This window comes from Opisthocomus hoazin, chromosome 14, assembly GCF_030867145.1.
Source record: "Opisthocomus hoazin isolate bOpiHoa1 chromosome 14, bOpiHoa1.hap1, whole genome shotgun sequence".
NCBI lineage: Eukaryota > Metazoa > Chordata > Aves > Opisthocomiformes > Opisthocomidae > Opisthocomus > Opisthocomus hoazin.
The window spans coordinates 12,041,174-12,060,912 of NC_134427.1; the positions used below are offsets into that span (position 1 = coordinate 12,041,174).

General features: G+C 52.8%; 1 protein-coding gene across 2 annotated transcripts in view; it reads right to left on the minus strand.

The window, feature by feature from the left end:
• Positions 1–18,627, minus strand: part of LOC104329571 (gamma-aminobutyric acid type A receptor subunit epsilon) — a 42,182-nt gene extending 23,555 nt beyond the window's left edge. Inside the window, exons 1-3 of one of the 2 annotated variants that reach the window (XM_075435843.1) lie at positions 18,496–18,625; positions 12,978–13,126; positions 12,706–12,773 (exon numbers count right to left, since the gene is read on the minus strand). In XM_075435843.1, coding sequence (XP_075291958.1) covers positions 12,706–12,773; positions 12,978–13,126; positions 18,496–18,551 — 273 coding nt within the window. In that variant the 5' untranslated portion in view covers positions 18,552–18,625. Of the gene's footprint in view, positions 1–12,705; positions 12,774–12,977; positions 13,127–18,495 lie in introns of both variants that reach the window. The other variant, XM_075435844.1, reaches the window with a different exon arrangement.
• Between the last annotated feature and the right edge of the window lie 1,112 nt (positions 18,628–19,739).

Sequence of the window (19,739 nt, forward strand, 5' to 3'; positions counted from 1 at the left end):
GTAGACCTTTGTAAAAGTCTCAGTACCTTTTCCTGTCTGCTCAGGGACTAAACAGCCCACATCTGCTGCCCAGTTCCCTCTGCTGTTTTTTCATCTTTACAGGCTTTCTTGGGTTTTCCTTCTTTTCCCTTCCCTCCCTGCTCTAGTCTTCTTTCCTCCTCCTCCTTCTCCTCTCCATGCCCCTCTCAACACTCTCCTTGGCCTGTAGCTCACCACTCTGCTTCTCTGCCTCAACAAGACAGGCATACCATCCTGCCAGTACCCCTCCTCAGACAGAAACAGCTTCAACTGTAAGGGCCCTATTCAAGCATCCCATCATTTCCCACCCCCTTCCCACCTCCTCATGGAAATTTGCTTTGTCTAGTAAGGCCGTATGCTCTCCAGGGCAGGGACTGCCTCTATGGACTGAAAGGTGTCTAGTGGTCTCAGCTGGATGCCTATTGTCATGCCAAGAGAACAAAGTCCCTCCCACTGCAGTCCTAGTGATGAAGAAGTGGCTACAGAAGCTGTGCTTTGAGGTCAAGACAGGAAGGAAAGGGTGGCAGAGGCAGGAAGCCATAGGAGCTCTGCTTTCTGTGTGGATCAGAGCCAGTAGCATCCTTCCAGTGCAGGAACTGGGTGGCATGGCGCGGCAGCATACAAAACCAGAGCGGATAAGAACAGGCAAACAATGTCAGGCAGTGTCCCTCTGTCCCAACAGGGTCCTACAGTGGCCAGTCACAGGAGCTTAGGGACAGAGTATAAGGAGCAGGAAAATCACTACAGCCTTCTAAATACGCCCTCCTCCATGAGAACCACTTGCTTCCAGCCAGCACTGAGCTCTGTCAAACCACCTTAACAGGCAGCATGTTGACGTGCACATATGTCCCTGCGATGCCATCCATTGTATGGAAATGCCTGTGCTGGCCAGGAGGAAAACCACTGTTTGCCTGTATAAATCCCTTTCTAATCCTCATTCTCAAGGAAAAACGCACAATCAAAAAATCTGAGAAAGTTCTGCTTTCACAAAAGGGGAGGATTTTGTGCCCTCTGCAGAAATCCTCACTCCTGACACTGTTCTCTCCTGGCCCTAGATGAAGAAGGAGGTGGGAACGGTGTACTCTGCTCCACTGACTCTTTCAAGGAAACCTGTTTCATATTGTTTCTTACGCCCTCCTGCTGTACTTGCCAGCTTTCTCTTCCTGCCCTGCCCATGCCTTGATTTAGCTCCTTCTTCCTGCTTCATTTTGGTTTTCCTTTTGCAGTTCTTTTCAAACCATCTCAAAATCACAGCCCAGCCCTAATGAGACTTCAAGGGACCACCAGGCTGAGGAAAGCAGCTGGGAGAAATGAATCAAGTTATGGAGAAAGAACAATTTCTGTCTCTGCTGTTGGGTATTCGAAGGGCAAAGCAGGCTGGCCTGCAGTTACAGAAGGGACACCAGGCCAGCTGATTCTCCTTTCCAGGCATACATCCACACTTCAGGCCAAATGTGGTAGTCATTTGGAAGCCAGGACACCAGCCACCAGGCAAGCAGGACCTGCAGAGCTCTGCTGCTCTGGGCTGCTCACTTCCCATGGCACCTGGTGGCAGCAAAAAACTCCTCAGAAACTGGGGGCTGGTATTCCCAGTCCTTTTTTCCAGTTCTCAATTGTTTTGTAGAAACCCAGCCTACTGCAGACACGTCCTTTGAAATTCAACCACTCTACCTTCCCCTGCTCCCCTGCATGGCTTTAGGACATCTTCGGGGTGTAGTGAAAAAGCTGAAGGCTCAGGTTTTCTACACAGAGGTATAAGGTACGCACCAGCAGAGCTTGTATATCCCAGAATCATACATACAAAGAAACCAAACAGTTCTGGCTCCTGAGCTTAGTCCAGAGTTCCTGGGAGCTGGACAGCCCATCCTCTGCTGCTCCTTATCAAATCCCAGCACTTGGACATGCCTTTGGCTTTTTGTGGTAGCAGCAACACTCAGGTATTTTCATCTCCCCTTTTGCTGATCCAGTGAGAGAGGACCAGTGTCTAAGCAGACCCGACCTGACTGCTGCAGAACTGGACTGAAGCTTGCAGCCAGCTCCGCAGGAAAACGCATGTGGAGCTCACATCCAAACAGCCATGAGCAGCGGGAAGGGGGCTTGGCTTTACACAACGGCTTACTCCTCCCTTGCAGTGCAGACTGGTTGCCTGACATCCCCATTCCCAGTGCTCCTTCCATCCGCAGCCTTCTCTGCAGAGACCCTTCCTCCGCAAGCCTCCTGGTTACTCTGCAAACCCCTCGGGCACACTGCTCCAAGCCATGTCACCACTGTGGTTCTTTGTTGTGGCAGGGGGAACCAGGGTCCATAGTGCCTTCTCGCAAGGTGCATTCATGTTGACAAACTCAGGCTGCAAGCTCTGGACAGGTCTGTCAGTCCAGCACTGCCGATCATGAAAGGAAATGGTTGTCTTGAACATTACGGTTTTCTTTGCCTTCAGCTTTTGTTTTCAAGGAGCAAATGAGAAGAAGATGAGCCAGTTATCATCTTAACTTCACCCTCCTGCCTCCCTGTGGCTGTAGAAACACCCAACCTGACTCCCACAAATTTTTCCCACTTCGCTGCCCCACTGCTCCTCTTCCCCTCCTTGTCCTCACTACACTACTAAGGTGGGTTTGGGTGTCTGTGGAGGAGAATGACAAGCCAAGGGACATAGTCTAGTGTGGGAGATGTAACAGGTACACTGGCAAAGATGGAGGGAAAGAGAAGCAGACTGGAGGGAGGTGTCAGAAACAAGGCTTACAACATTTGCGAAGTCCCTGTTCTGACCTTGCTTGTTCCCCAGCCAGATGGAGACAAGGTGTTCCCCCACCCACACTCCTGTTTTGGTTCACACATCGCATGTACATCTGCCTGCAGTTCTCCTGTTGAGCAAGACTGATCAGATGGTTAGAGCCATTCCCAGCTAACTGCAGGTCAGAGAACAACCACAGAAATCCTCACAGCAGAGCCCTCTGGACATGAAGATGGACAAGCAAGGCTTATACCAGGGTCCCCAGCTGTCATCAGCTCCATGCTACCAGCACACAGCAAGCCCAAGACCTCTGACCAGACTTACTCCCCCACCCACAGTGCCCCATGCAAACAGTGTGGTTTCTCTCGGGCTTTGAGGAGGTTGCACTGGGGGCGTTCATAGGGCCAATCTCAGCAGTGCTGGTGTGGAACAGCTGTAGTGCCAGCAAACCGGCAGCAAGGAAGCTGGTGCCGAGCTGCGTGAGGCTTGGGGACAGATGACTGTGACAATCTACCTGCTCACCCATTTGCTGACCCTAACATATCTCTTACCAGCACAAAAGACACCGAGCTGAAGACACAGAGGCACCGGGGAAGTGCCTGCAGGCACGCAGGAGATGTGAGGGGTGGCAGGGAGGAGAAGCAAAAGCACTGCCTCAGCCCGGCCAGCCCGGCTGCCAGGGGAGGCTCCGGCTGGCAGTATCACCGCTCCACCGCTGCTCGATTGCAATTTGTATCACGGGCAATTAAACCCTGCCTATGCACGGACATGGGATGTAATGGGCTGAATGTTCAGCCTTTAACATCGAGGCATGAAGAGGTCCTTGAAGCATATTGCCTCTGGTCACCCACAGTCACTGATTTCTGAGAAATGGTCTCCATTTCCTAACACATTTATAGCAGGCAGATTTCACATCAGCCTTTTAGGGGAGATGGTAGGACTGCTTCATCTGGGGATGCAGGAAATAAATAGAACCATTTTCTGCTGAAAAAAATGAAGTTTTGTTGAAAAATAAATTAAAATTGTCAAAACTGAAAATTAATTACCTCAACCTCATCATTTAATTCAGAAACTTTTTTTCTTCAGTAATCTAACAAAATATTTTGCTTTACCCCTATCTATTTGATTCACTTAATTTTTACCTTTATTTTCAAATACTCATTTTCATGTTTTACTTACAGGACAGAATTTATCACTGTATGAAAAGCAAATCAAAACAATCTGATGGTACTATACATAAATGTTTTTATTGTCCCTAAACCCATTTTCCCTCAGAAATACTTAAGAATTTTGGCTGTTTGTCCCGTGTGGGAGGGGAGAGCGAGACCCCCTCCCCTATGATGCTGGCTGTTCACCCTTGACCAAAAACCCTGGCCTCTGACCAGCTCTTTGACTTGGCTCTCACGCACCTGAAATATCCAGACCTCTCCTGTGGAGATATCTAAAGCCTTCAGTTCAGATAAATCAACTCTGCCTTAAAAATAATTCAGCCCATCAAGTGACAACTATTGGTACAGCTCAGAGCCTATATCTTTCAAATTTGACACAATAGCGCTTTCCTTTTGACTTGGAAGAATCAGTTTAATGAGGTTCAGAGCACAGATCAGTACCCAAATCAAACACATGCTCCCTGGCCTGTCCACGCACACATGTCTCCCTGTGAAGAAGCCGAGCCGTTGGGGAACCGCAGAGCAACTCCATTAGCTGACGCGCTTCTGATGGAGATGGCTGCATCCGTGCTTTTCTTTGCAAGATGCAGCTGCACACGGCAGCTCTGAGCCCGAGCCCACATCTCCCAGGCACATCCCTACCAGTGTGTGATGGGCAGGGTTGTGTTCCCACTGCCCAGCAACTGCAGCCACATCCACGTCTGTACATCACAGCAAAGCCTCTTCTAATGCCCTGCCAGAGGGCAAAGCTCTTACCAAACCAACAGTGAGCTGCTAGCTGCCAGGGTTTCCAGGGCATGGGACATCCCTCCAGCCTGGTCCAGGCCCCAGTAAGGAGAGTCTCCTGGTTGCTGGAAAACTGTCATCATGGTCTAATAGCAAGCAGAAGCCCATTTTCTGGCAGAGACCTCTGGAAAGGGAGACCAGAAGCAGCTGCTGTGGTCACAAACTGTGTTAGAAAAGTTTTCTGTAAGAGTGAGGAATTACGAGTTACGATACTCTCAGTTTGGGCACGGCAAGCTCACTGCCTACTTGGGAAGCGCCTGAAGTAAGCATCTGTCCTGGGCTGCCTGCAAGGTTTCAGGGCAAAACCCCCCTTTGCATTTAGCCTGGCTGAAGAAATGTGAGTTTTCTCCAAAGGCTGGCATGAGGTGAATGCAGGATTGAGCCATTCCTGCCAGCAGAAGGCCAGAAATCGGATTCGTGTAGGAATTTACAAGAGCCACTTACTTAATTATGAATATTGATTTATCCTGCGTTGCCTGAGGGCCAGAGGCCGTCCGAGCTGTGGGCTGTGTGGAGGCACCTGTGTGCCAGGACTGATGCTGCAGTTTAAGCAACCTGACCGAGTACAACCACATTCCCCATTTAGAGTCGGACTGGGGAGCACAGATGTTAATTAACTTTAGGGCTTTGCTCTCCAGAAATGCCTCTGAAGAAAAGTGCTTCTTCCCCCAGGGGGCCACTGTCCAGATTTTCATATTTTATTTAGCTTCAAATTTTAGAGGCAAAACCCCTGCTTTTTGTTCATTCTCCCTGATAACAGACTCCTTGTGTTTCCTGCACAATAAACAGCCTATAAATAAAATACCGACATGGATGTCACACAGAAAATACCTAGAGAGGATTAGTGTATGGTCTGGATAATAAAAGGAGTTGGTTGAATTATTCATAGTGATAAATCAGCCCTTTTCCGGTTTGGGAGCAGACCCTGAAATCTGTGGAAGCTCTTGGGATATGTTCAGGATGGGAGTAACTAATTTATTTCATTAGACCTTCTGTTGCAGTTTGTGATTTGTCCCGGAAGTCACACGAGATTGGTGCTATTCCTCAGCAGCCTCGTGATTTTTTTTCTTAAGGCAATGACAAACGATGGCTACAGGACGGCTGCTGCCCTTCTCCATGTACCCGATCTCCCCGCCACGCGAGCACGAGCAGCTACATGAGGACAGTCACTCTCCTAGCACTTGGGCACACAGGACTGGGCTCAGGTGACCATTCCTGAACATTAAGGAATAAAGAGATACGAGCACTCTCCAAGCAAATGGATATTTGTGAAGACGTTACAAATGCACCACCAGCTCTGGCAGCACTGAGCCATCACTCAGGCGTGGAAACTAATGGTCAGAAAAAACACTGGGGCCCTCAGTGAGCAACACCCGTTTCCCAACATTTTAAATTTCTATGATAAGCATCTTTATCAGGGACCAAAGCCTGACCTAACTCATTACATGAGTGCGTGTCCTGTGCGCCTTCACTAGGTTTACGGTGATGCCGTGACACTCGCTGCACACCGGGCAGGCCAGGGAGAGCGTGCAGTCCTTGGCAGAGCATTGCGGCGTGCTTCAGGCATTGCAGTCCACCCTAGAAGTGGGTGCATCTGGGCTATTGCCTTCTAGACAGATGATTTGTGAAGCATTTTTAAGTCCTTTCAGTTGAGAAGTGCTGTGCAATTGCTGGAGTATATTATTCTCAGGGAGGAAGGGGGGGGGGGGTAACAAATTTCCTTTACCTATAGGCTTATCTTGTGCTCCAGAGCAACACATTGAAGCATCTTAAAAAGTGTGCCATTTTCATTTCATTTCCTTCCTACTTATTCCAAAGCAGCCAAAGCTAAGTATAATCAAGTCTTAACTGTTCCTCAGAGCCAGACAATTATTGCCGGTCTCGGTTTCCCCATCTATTAAGAAGAAACGAAGATATTAACCAGAGCCTTGCAGCGGGACACCAGGGCTGTAACCCAAGGCTTCCCACTGCGGCTCCCACACTAACTGCCTTCCAACCAAGCACAGTCACCGTTCCTCGGGATGCAGCTCCACTTGTGTGTGGAGATGCCTCAAAATGCCTAAGGGCTCTCTGCAAGGGTGGCTTAGCCCCGTACGGCTTTTGCAGAGCGTAGCTCCTCTCTGAGAGATCTTCGTCCCTGCTGCTGGGACAGCTCAGCCGTTCACCAGCAGCTGCCAGCTTGCTGCTCACTCTGATAACGTGGCATTGATGGGGATTTTACTCAAAAAGACGGGATTCTGTAGCTTGGCCACCTGCAGCTCTGAGGGGGAGGGAGCAATCACTGCAAGAGGGTTGTGCAGACAGCCACTACCACCCTGCCCCACTAAGCCATCCTTGCATGGAAAGCACCCACAAGCAAAGACAAAGCGCCCCAAGTCCCCGAGCTGGCTTTGTCACAGCAGCCCCCTTCCTCACCGCTACCCCTTGTCAGCTTTAACTTTGAGAGCCACACCTCCCTCCCTGGCTCCTTGGGATTTACATGAAAGCAGCCAGTGGGGAGTTCTCTTCATTCATGCTGGGTTTATACTTCTAAATTATAAAGTGTGTCAAATGAGGAATTAATTTATATTTAACATCACAACGTTTGTAAATTAATTATTCATCAGCTGATAACAAATAAACATTTCCCCCGTCCCTCCCCCTTTTTCACAGTGTTTTCACAAATGCACCATACACGCAAATCTATTAAATCTGTTCTGCAGTACTCCAGACGTGGGAAAATATGTTCTTCATCCTCAATTTCGTTAGTGTGTTGCATGGTAACTAATGCAGCCAGGCACAGCATTATGAATTTAATAGCGTGCAGCATCTCCTTTCTAAAGAGGCAGGGGAGAAATATTCAAGATGTGTATTTGGACATATCATGCTCTTCGGGTTCCGGTCCCCCACTCACAGGCAGACCTAAGAAAATAATTTGCTGTAATAATGGAGGCAGGAGCTTAACTCTACCCCCTGGAAATCACAGGCACTTCAGAGGCAGCAGAATCTGGTGCCTGGTGGATGACAGAGGCAAATTTTGCTCTTTCCATCTTTATTATCATTAGGGAATGAGATTGAGGTGGTGCACAATCCCAGCAGAACAGCTGTCATCAAGTTCTGCTACAGAATTTGCAACACAGGGGCATCTCCTTGCACATACCAAAGAGAGGACTCTCCAGCATCTAAACTGACCTTGGCTGCACCACCTCTGATCCCAGACATCTGAAGCAGGTAACCAAGGCAGGTCCCTGGATGAGTGGCATGTCTCCATTCACTTTGGCCAGGAGCCTACCACAGTGTTTGGGCTATGTTGGGCTGTGTTCTCAGTGTTCAACTCCTTGAGCCTCACACTTGGTTTTGTGCAAGAAAGGAAGAACAGGATGTTCAGCTCTGACCTCTCAGAGGAATCAGTGAAGGTCTGGGCAGGACTTGCTTCATCCCCAAGCTTGGAACAGAAGCACTTTTTCCACTCCCACCCATGCTGACTCTCATGGACACTTCACGGACATCCTCAGGACTGGAAGACACTCAGCCCCAATAGTTGGCAACCGCTTTACTTCTACCGCTTCATTTCCTGAGAGTTAAGCATCCCTAAAGGAAGGTGATCCAGAACTCTAGGTGCCTTTGACACCAGTAGAAGCTATAATCTATAGCAATAAAGCCATTACAAAACAAAACCAGGAGCAAATCCCTCCAGCAAACAACCAGTCAGTGAAAAATTTGAACCCAAAGTCTCCTCTGTCAGCCTCTGCTGCCACAGCCCTCCCTGGCACCTCTTCCTGCAAACTTGATTGGAGAACCAAGGTGGGTCTTTGCACCAGGTTCAGCTTAGTGATATGCCAAGGACACCTAAACACTGTCTGTGTTGATAGGAATCTAACTGGGCATCCAGATCCACGACACAGCTTGGAAAGCTGCGGCACTATGGGTGATAACTCATTTGGCTTGAGGTGCTGCTGGCTGGCACTCGGTGGCAGCGGGTGGCTCTGGAAGGGCTCACGGCCGAGCACATCCTTTCCCTGATGGTGTAAACGCAGCTTTGCACCACACTGAGAAGCACCAAGTGCCCCAATCCCACCCAAAGAGAACAGGTTCATGGGCATGGGGGGGAAACTCCAGTCCGTGCAGCGACTGGAGCAAACAGCTGTGGGACCTGGTGGTCCCACTTTTCTGCACCCTCTTCCCTCTCAGCCCATCCTCTTTCAACCAAGCCCCACCCCACTTCCTATCATTTAACCACCTCCTAGCTTTATTTCTGGTTACTGCCACATTTTGGCTGGCAGAGCACAGAGTGTCCTTTCCCCAGGGAGGAGAGAATGTAAGATTTGCTCAGCTACCTAAATGGGAAACAAGACTGCCATTCTGGTCTACAAAAGATACCAGGAAATCACTTTATATTTCTTCCCCCTCTAAACCTGCCCACCTTCTGCTGACTCCTGAATGTTAATGTTATTTATGACAAGTGATCGATGAGGGGGATGCACAATTCACACCGAGCGCAGGGCATTTTCAAATCACCTATTCATTTTTAAGGACCAGAATCAGTTTTGTATCCTGACATGATTTATCATTTGGAGGTTGAGCCGTGGCTATGCAGGGCCAGCTTCCAAGCCCTGACAGAGCATCACCAGGCTGAAGGCAGCGGTGAGTAGTTAACCCTTTGAGGGGTGAGCAGAAGATCACAGGACACCAGTATTCAAACTACATCGTTTAAGTTGGAGCCTTCTATTCCACCATCATGTCAGGCCATTCTACAGCCTTCAGCTTCAGAGGCACAGATCATGCTGGTCCAAGCTAACAGCCCCAGTAATGCTGCTCTATTTCTTAAGAGCAGAACTAGGTTTTTATCTTCTTCATAGTCTTGCTATGTGAAATAGAAACATTTACATAAGACGCTGTCATTGCAATGCAGCTAAAAGAGATCAATGGGACATTTCCCCTCTAGTAGACCTTCCAGCCTACACGAACCTCTGTATCTGCGGCAGAGAGAAATCTCACCATGGGCTCAGGAGAGATCTAGCTCCGAGTCAAATTCTGGTTCCCTTCCCTTGGAAATGTGCATTTCCTTGGGCTGTGTATGGGAAAAGGGATAGATCAGGCACTTGGGACAGGCCTGACAGCTGGGAGAAGGCAGAGCTTCTCAGGTTGGGAGAAGCTAGATACAAAGGGACAAAGTGGGAATGACATGTCCCCAGAAAAGACAATCTATATCATATGTTTGATGCCAGCCTGCCAGCGGCTGGCACAACCCACAAAATGACTTAATTCATTGCATCAGCACAGAAAAGCAAACAAACACAAAACAAGTGGGTGAAGCAGCCAAGTCCAGAGGTGACACTGTGGCAGCTTTGTCACAGCCCTTTTCTCTTGCTTCAGGAGATGCTATAGCAGGATACAGCCTCTCTCATGAGCAGAGGGAGGTACCCAGAGTACAGATGGCAGAATGCTGCTCTCCAAGGCTACAAGAGCTGGGTCTAGCTGTCCTCAGTACCTTTAATACCAGCCCAGTGTCTTGGGGAGAAAGGTTTTAAAGCTCAAGTGCATCACAGATTCAAGCCTAGGAAGTTACCTAAGAGGATGGGAAAGGGGAGATGTCCATAGAGAGTCTACTTGGGGAGTCATACAGAGGTGTCTTCAGATCACTGGTGACTGTCAGGACCCAGCAGGGACCCCTGGACTTGCAGCATCTGGGCACTTTGGAGAGACAGTGCAGCCAGCCAAAACCCCTCAACTGTCTCTGCGCGAAGTGGTTTCCTCCTCTGCCTGCATAGCTCCTCACCATGCGACTCCCACAAACGGCACTACCTTCCTCAGATGGGAAGGCTGCAGATGGGTAGGTTAGCCCTGTGGCAGCAGCTTCCGCAGCAGATGTAGGAAATTCCAAGGGCCAGTTTCACCTTCACACTCCTGCCCCACATTAAGTGTGCTGGGACCCTCTGGGATGCTGTGCAGTTGTAGAGCCCCACTTCAGGAAGCATCAAAGCTTCTGCTGACTCTTACAAAGAGCACTCTAGGAACAGTCAGGGCTGTCTTCAGCAGCACTCCCCCATATGATTCTCCAATGTCTAGTAAAGGTTGAGTTCACACAACAGTTTTTCCCCTCAGTGGGGATGGCTGTTGTCACTGCCTTGTATCCTGTTTTCACTGCCTTGTATCCTGTTTTCACAAAAATACTGGAGATGCTGAATATGCGTGAAGCTCCTACACCTGCAGCCACATACGGTTGGTATTAGCCCAGTGGATCTAAAATACTGAAAGACTGGGATAGATGCGTGTATATTCTCACATACCCATCACCATGGCATAAGCTGTGTTTCTTAGGAAACCAGACTAGCAGCAGTGCCTGGTATCTGCGTTTAGGAGTAGAGCTGAACTCTAGATGCAAGACTGGATTTTATAAGCCCCTCTTTACTGCTACCACCTGCATGGCTACGCAGTGCTCCTGCAACGGCGAGTAGAGCAGAGCTTCCAACAGGGGTGGAAAGGGGTAAACTAAATGGATGAGAGGGAAAGAGAGGGATGAGGATGTGCACTGTGGTTTTCTTGGCATACCCTTTGGCAGTGCAAAGCAGATGGGACAGCCACCTAGAAGATGATCCTTACGCTCTACCTCCAAGCACAGGAGTGGCTGGGGAGGTGAGCATGCCCAGCCCTTGCACTCTTTCCCCTGCGCTGCTGCTCCTGCATCACTGTGGCTTCATGTCCACACACGCACATGGGATGGAGGACCTTGCAGTATCTGCTGGCCACCAGGGATGACATCCACGTGGCTTGGGCTGTGGTTCTCCTCCTGGAGACTGTGCCCACGGAAGGAGTGGATGAATGAAAGTGCAAGCAAGTGCCTGGTCAGGTGCCCATCTGTGGCTCGTCAGCAGGCACTGCTCAGAGGCACGCGCTCGGCAGTGGCCAGTCAGAAGGGCTTTTTGGTGTGAAAGTGATACTATAACTACAGTGCCAATCCTCTGTGCCCAGAGGGGTTTGTTCAGTGGAAATTTTCTACTTGAGAAACTAAAAATAAAACACTCATCCTGAGAACTTTCTTTTTTCAGTTTCAGGGGGCTGGTTTTGTTTCTGCTCCGTTTTGCATTGAGGGGGACAGGAAAAGCCAAACTGTCCTGGCTGTGCCTCTTCTTTGTCCTCTCCACTCCACTTCCCAGTGCACTAAAGAAGTCTTTCAAAACCTGACAGGAGTCAGGTTTGTTTCTTGCTAGAAAAGAGGTAAAAATGACTTCACAAGGAAAATAATAATGGAAGTTTCCTGTGAAAAATAGATAATTAACAGTTGCTCTCCAGTGCGTGTCCTGGAGGCTCTTCAGACCAAAGAGCATCTCTGCTGAGTGTTTCTGCAGCTCCAGGTACAGTGGGATCCTGAGCCATGAGCAGAAACTGTTGTAGTTGGGGAGGCATCAATCTAAGGGGCTACATACTGAAGAAGAGCCCTCAGACCTGAGGCACCCTGCCTGCCCCTCCGCAGCACCACAGGCCAGGCCTGGGCCCCCAGGTTTCACACCATCAGACCATTGCCATGGAAACTATCTCCAGGTACCTATTTCAGTCCTCCTGGGAAGCACACTGCTCCTCCTCCCAGCCACCACCGCACTGGCTCAGCCAGGGTGGTGCAACTTGCCCCAAGCATCCTGGTGCCTGCATGCTTCCCAGGCATGAGAGGGCAAAGCCACCAGACAGAGGAGTCTGCCAACACATTGCCAGTGGAGACTGAAGAGCATCATTATCCTCCTCCCTGAGCTTATGAGCATGGTAGGGTTGCTGAGCTCACCAAGGGCACTTGAGGACCTTGCTCCTAACCAGGGACGGCTGTCCAGCCTTTCTAGCTCCAGCTATCAGCAGGTCAGAGCACCTCTTCCCAAGGGAAGGGAGACAAATCCACCTCTTCTCATGACAACACCACCTTCACACCATATCTAGCCAGCGTGACACAACCTGCCAGCAGCGCTGGGCCAGCTACCTCCCACGCTCTCTGTTGCAGTGATACCACAACCCCGCAGCAACATCATCACTCACCATCTGGATGACAGACACCGGCCCAATGCTGTTCACGTAGATATCCACATCAATAAATGTGGGTTTGACTGTAAAGAAAAGAAAATAGGTACGGATGAGCTGGGGTTAGGATCGTTTGTGAAGGGGTGAGGACCAGGGGAGCATCTGGGATCAGCATGGCTTCATCTCACCAAAAATACCAACTACATCAGCCACAAAGCATGGAGAACAAAGGACACAGCCAAACCAGGTCACCACTCATGACCACAGGGAGCTTCATAGGGGACACTTACTGCCAATGTCAGGCCTCAGCTTGTTGTCATAGTTCTTCAGCAGCGAGTTGAGGATCTGCGTGGCATCAGTCTCCTGTGCCTTGGGGGTAAGGACCCAGGTTTTATTGATGCTGAGGTAATCGTAATCATATTCCTCTGTGCTCTCACACCTGGACCAGAGACAAAAGAAGAGGAGACATCGCTGTGGCATCTCTCTGGTGCTCTGTGGGAGTAGGGGCGTAGGTGGGTTTCAGTGATACTAAAGGAGGAGGATGCAGCACTGCTAAAAGGCAGATGATAAGGAGCTCAGGGATCTCAGCCACACTGCTAAGAAGACACAAGTCACCTGGCGCCTTTGCTCTTTCAGGATCCCCAGATATGCAGGGGCCTTGCCACCAGCAGTCAGGACTAGCAGGCATGGGGTGCTCCACATCCTCCCCAGCTCCCTTTGGAGACACACAGCTCATCCCCAAAGCATGGGAGCCAGTCCCTGCCCTGTTCCTGCCCATCCCACTCCTGGCCCTCTGCTGCCAGCAGCCTCTGCTCCTGGAGCTGCCTGTTAACCCCAGGTACCTCAGCTGCTCTGCCTGCTGCTTGCACCTGAAACGGGCTTCCTCTGAGAAACAGCACAGTGACCAAACAGCATTTTTAGGGAGCAAGGCATTTACAGTAAAAACATTTCAGAGAAAAGAGGTTCTAAACCTATGAAGCGGGCAGCATGCACGTCTGGCTTGCCAGGGAACCAGCCATCTGCCCTGCGCAGATCCTGGGAAATTAAAGCCTTATGCAAACTCCGTGGCCCTCAGGCCAAGACCTGCCACAATCCATTCCCTGTACTCGCCTACCCTTCCTCCCTAGCCCTTGGTGTGAGCTCCCATTTAAAGTTGCTCCATCTTCCTGATCTAAGCCACACGAGGAAAGCTTGCATCGTCCTTTGGACATGATCCGCTAAGCAACAGCTTCTCTCGCTGCCTTTCAAATCTGCCCTCTCTAAATCTTTCATGCCCCTCCCTTTTCCTAAAGGAGTTAGGAGTTCCTAAACCCTCTAATTAAATTAGGTCAACATGGTCAGCTGGGAAATTCTAACCACCTGCTGCTGCTCTGGGCAGCTCATTCACAAGACGGTCCCCAGAATGACACAGCCATCTGCAGGAGAGGATGCCGAGCAGTCCCACACCTGGCACAGCACCCTCGATGTCTGCCATGTCACTGTGTCACCTGCTCCAGCGCCAGAAAGGGTCTCGCAGCGGGAGCTGCTGCTGTGTTGACACTTCCTAGCTGGAGCCTCGCAGCTCGGAGGTGCAATCAGGCACCGCCGGCACTTGTCTCCCTTCAGCACCGAGGGAGGCAGAGCCTGGCAAAGGTCCTTGAAGGGGGGGGGAAAGCATTAAATTGACACATTGCAGTCAGTTTATCAGATGCTTCTCTTTTAAAACCCCAGATAAAACTTGCTTTCACAATCACTTTAAAACGCTGCACCTGCCCAGCTTTCCGGTGCTGGGATGGGTCCCCCGACAAGGGCTGGCTGCGTGCAGCTGGCTGCCTGCGCCGCAGCTTAGGTGCTGGCACATCGGCTTCTTGTTTCCTGTCTGATTGCGCTGCGCTTTCTAACGATGCTCACGGAGCCTTAAGCAACGCTGTCAGGATGCTCTTCCCTGACTGAGCAGCGGCAGCGCGGGCTCGCTTGGCTGTCATGCCGTGGCGTGCCTTCGACATGCAGCCGAGCAGCGGCTCCGCAGCATCCAGCAGCTGCAGGAGGCAGAGGGGACCGCTGCTGCGCCCACCTGAAAGCTGGCCACAGCCGAAATCTGGGTCTGGCCCCGCTCCTGTGGAGCATGAAGAGGTACACGTGTCGCTGCCCACAGCCCAGCTCAGGGCAGGGGAAAGGAATCCTAACTGCCTTCCCTTGCTGCCAGTGTTTTGGATGACGCAGGCTGCCTCTAGCACAGTGGGAACAGCTACACCAAAACCTTATCTCAGTGTTCCCTTGACCTTACTTGAAGTCAGCCCAAGACAGGTCACCTCCCGGCACTCAACTCCACGTGCCCCACTGCCCTGCCAAATCCAGTTCCTGCAAGCCCTAAGGACACGGCAGAGTCTGAAACACACCTCTGGGGCCGGACAGAACCAGGCTGGTTACTCTGACCTCAGCCTTCTGGCTTCCCCCTGTTTAGTGGTGCTGATTAACACTCCAGGGCTTGGGGTAGCATTTTCAGGGAGTCACATCCCTATTACAGATGCAGTGATGCTACCAAAAATATGCTTTTTGCTAATGCAGCTAATCCTGGACTACTAAACCATACTAAGCCATCTTAGCATAAGCAAGCTGGAGAAAATATGCTTTTGCTGGGTGTCTGTGCACACACAGACACACACTAGCTCTTGCTGGTCAGGAGTGTGACTCTCGTGCCACCCTATACAAGCCCCTGCCTCCTCCCCAGTCTCTCTTCCCAGTGGCCCCACTTCAAATCAAGAAGGGAAGACAAGAGGTGTTGCAGAGGAGAGGAATTAAGGTGACGTGTGCATGTCCCCTGCCAGCTGCTAATGGAAATGTCACACTGCAAACCTGCCGCGATCCCCAATGTGCCATGAACACTTGCCGGCCTGGTGGCTCCGTCTCCTCGCGCAAAGTGCCTCGCTCGATGACAGGGGACAGCCAGTTCCCATATGTCCCCGTGCAGCCAGAAGGAAAGGCAGAGCCACGTTTCCTCACCTCTGCTTGTTGAAATGTCAAAACATCTGCCTCACAGCACTCCTGCGCCTGGCCACGGGGCTGGGACGCAGCAGCGAGCGTAGGCAGGGGTGTGACGGCAGGGCAGAGCTGGGGACGTTGTGAGGAAACCCCTGGTCTGACAGCCGCCGTGGGGGCCATAGCAGCTCCCGCTGGTGCCCAGAGCAGGAGGCCTGCACGGCAGGGAGATGTCCTTTCGGATGTGCTCACCTATATGGATGGGGTTGGACAACCCTCCTTGGGTAGCCCCTGGCATTACGGCAGCACAGTGCTCTGCCTTGCCTCCCTAATTCTGTTTTACTCGGGAAGACACTTGTTCTCGCTGAGGTTTCCAAGCACATGGATGGGCAAAGTAAAAAGCCACTCGCAGAGCTGGTGGCTGACTCTCTCTCCCAGTGCCCAACCTGTCTGACAGGGTTTCCCTTGGCAGGAGGAGGGCAAAAGCAACATGTGCCATGAGACCTCAAAGACACCTTTTGCCTTGTAGGACAGCCGATGGTGCTTGTCCGGGATGCATACCCACTACTGTTTGCAACCTGGTGTGTTAATGAAGACTGAGACTGGTAAATTTTGTACTGAGAGCTGCACGCTCTGGGGAGGTGACACATGCACTCTCAGCCATCCCTAGCCCTGAGGCAGGAACGTGCGGGAGCAAATGCAGGTACTGGGGCTGTGATTGTCCAGCCCCTCTCCAAAGGCTATTCAAAGCCTCTCCTGCTCCCGAGGAGCAGATAGCAACAAAACACCAGAACAACACTGCCCTTTGGTTGAAAAGCACTTTGGGCAGTCCTGATTATCACATGCTAATGTGTCCTTCTGGCCACCCAACCTGTGCCTGCCAGGGCTGTAGGCACAGGGACGTTCCAGCAGATTACTCTAAATTAGAAGCAGGCAGAAGATGTAAAGACCAGGAGCTCGCTAAACTGTACCCTACCTGTTTCACATGTCTTTGTACCTGTTGTTTCACAGCACACTCCATGAAGCCCCAATGGTCAAGTCTGCACAGTTCCAACCACCTGCCAGGCCCAGCTTTCTGGTGGTGTGATGCTGTGCAGGGATCCTGCCTTCAGGGCTCGGAGTTGGGTGCCTTGGTCCCAGCTGAGGCAGTGCCCTGGGATACGCTGGTGAATTAGGCTCTGCAGTGGGGGGGGAACCATCTGGGGAGTGCTGAGTCACCCAGCACAAAGCACCCAGCCCCCTCCAGCACCAGCGGATGGGTCTTGCAGCTTGTGCCACAAGAAGAGCTTGCACACATGTGGCACCTGAACTAGGCTTCTCACCCCGGCACCCAGCATCAGGCGCAGGGCAGGTGAGATTCACCCCCCACAAGCTGGAGCCGGGAAAATGCAGTGAATACAGAGTAAGACCCTGGTATAACTTGCTCCTTTTCTCCTTCTCCCACAGGCTTCCTCTCCCACTCCATCACCCCCCCAACATGCACAGCCACTGTTCCTGGGGAGGCAGCGCTCAGGGAAGAGGCAGTCATGAGAGACCAGGCAGAAGGGAAGCTGGGCCAGCTACAGGGTAAATCTTCCCACTCAAGGGCATGAGAATACACCACATCACTGCTCCTCCATGTGATCCTGCAGCTTACGGCTCACCCTCTCAAAATGCAGTGCTTGTGGCAGTGTGCTGCAGGGATGGTAGGACACAGGAACCGGGACCACCACGGACCCCCCTCTCAGCCCTCAAATGCCCCCCAGCAGCAGCATGCTGGCGAGAGGCTGGGTGTCAGGGCATGGGCCGTGGGGCAGCTCTCGCTGCCTGGACCCTGGGAAAGCCAGACCTCGGGGGACCGTGGCAGGGACGGACTTTCTGCTCGCACCTGAGGTCGGCAGAGCAGACCATTCGTAGCAGGATTCATGCCCCCCCCCGTCCCCGACTGCATTTGTAATGGGATTTGATCGGCTTTAAGGCAGCTTATTCTTACAATTAGCTTCAGCCAGTAAAATCCCTCTTCCCTCGAGCCCTGGGGGCAACAATCTGCTGACAACATGTTCCTTCCCCGGTCCAGCCATTAAACTCACCAGCAAGGGCTAGGAATTGTGAAAAAAAAAAAAAAGGTAAGGGGAAAAAAGAAACTTGAAAACCCGTTGTGCGCGGGGCCTTTCATCGCCGCTGCCGGAGAAGCGCGACGAGCCGGCGGCCCTGGGAGAGAGCCGCGATCCGCCAGCCCCACGGCTCCGCTCGCCGCCTCGCCCAGTGCCTGGGCACCCGGCTGGCACCGGGCTGGCACCGGGCTCCAGCACCCGGAGCCGGGGCGTGGGGCCAACCTGTGGAGCAGGGCAGGAGGCTGCGCTGCCTTTCTGCCGGGCTGCGAACGCTGCGGGGGCTTGCGGGGTGCCAGGGGATGGGGTGCCGGGGGGGGACACACGCAAGCTCCTTCCCACCCAGCCCGACTCCGCGTGGAAATGCCCCGGCGATGGATGGAACCCCAGGAGGTGCCGAGCTCTCTCCGGTCCTGGTCCAGGCACCCTCGGAAGGGGCTCAGCCCCCGGCAGGATTCAGCCAGCGAGGTGATGGCGGGGTGGAAAACGGAATGTCCCCTTGATTCTCGGCATGCGAGGGGGGGACCCGGGGGGCAGGGGACACGCAGGTGCTGCCGCGACCTAACCCGATCCTGCCTCGGGGCCGGCTGGAAGGCATCGCTGGGGGCACAGAGGTGCCCAAGCCCCCGATGAAACTCGCGGGGGGGGGGGGGGGGGCGTGGGGAGAAACGCTGCGACTCCAGCCCCCTCCCCTCCTATTGCCCCGACGGGTAAACTGAGGTAGGGAGGGGGGGTCCCGGTCGGCGGGGGGGGGGCTCACCTGGCGCGCAGGACCGGCCCGAGGGCCAGGCAGAGCAGCAGCACCGTCCCGGGCATCTCGGCGAGGCGAGGAGCGGCCCTGGGGAAGGGGGGCGCGGGTGGGGGGCGGTGGCGGGGCCCCCCCGTTGCCCGCCGCGCCGCGCTCCAGCCCCGCCGCCGCCCGCCCGGCTCCGCGCCCCGCGCCCCGCTCCGCGCCCACGGGGAGGAAGGGGAAAGTTGGGCATCTCTCCTGCGGGTCCGCGGCGGGGAGGGGCTCGGGCAGCCCGACCGCCCCGCGCGGGGGCTGGCTCCCCCCGCACCCCCGGGGCTCGGCGGGGGGGGGCCGCGCGCGGCGGAGCCGAACCCGCGCATCCGCGGTGCCGGGGAGCGAGCACCGTCAGCTGCGTGAGCATCCCTCGCTCCCCCTTTCTGAGCATCCCTCGCTCCCCCTTCGCGGAGCCGGGCGCTTGGTTTCTCTGAATAGGCGCTTTTTTAAATGCACAACAGTTGGGGTTTTTTTTTTCTAAATTTTGAATTATTATTAAAACGTGCAAGGCGTCAGCCCCCGCTGGGCTGAGCCGCAAGGGAGAGGCGGGCGGGAGAGGGTCCTTTCCCACCCGCTGGGGCTGCTACCCCGCAAAAAAAAGCCGGGAGGGTGCGTGGGTAGGAGCTGCGGGACAGCCGGGGGTCGCGGGTGGGCTGTGGGTTGTCAGCCTGTTGCTCTCTGCTCTCCCCATTTGCCAGCCTGCACTTGGACATTTCTGTTTGCTGCTGGCGTCCAACTTGTAAACAGGAATAACAAATTCCCTCATTTTGGGTGAGAATTGCTCAAAATGAACTTTGTTACAGCTACACAAGGTACCAATATCTGTCCTTCGTCATCTGGTTACAGCTGTGAGTTGCAGGAGCCCGTCCCTAGAGGTGTCTGGTCCTGCATCTCCCAGAGGTTCCGGTAACACTGACGACAGAGGGGGATTTTGTGCCACCCCTCCAGACTGGAGCCAGACAGTCCCTGGTACTGGAGTTGGACCGCGGACAACTGACACTTTCACTCCTGGCCCTCTCACAGCCTTCCCTACATGAGCAAGGGCAAATCACTTCTCTGCTCTCTGTCTGCAGCGTGCTGGTAACCGCTGTCTCATCTGCTCAGCCCGGCAGGATAAAAGATGCCTATTCCCCAGGCATGTCCAGCACCTGACAGCCAGGACCAGTCTCAGTGGGGACTAGGAGTGCCACAGGAGTACAAGCGGTAAATAACAGCAGCAC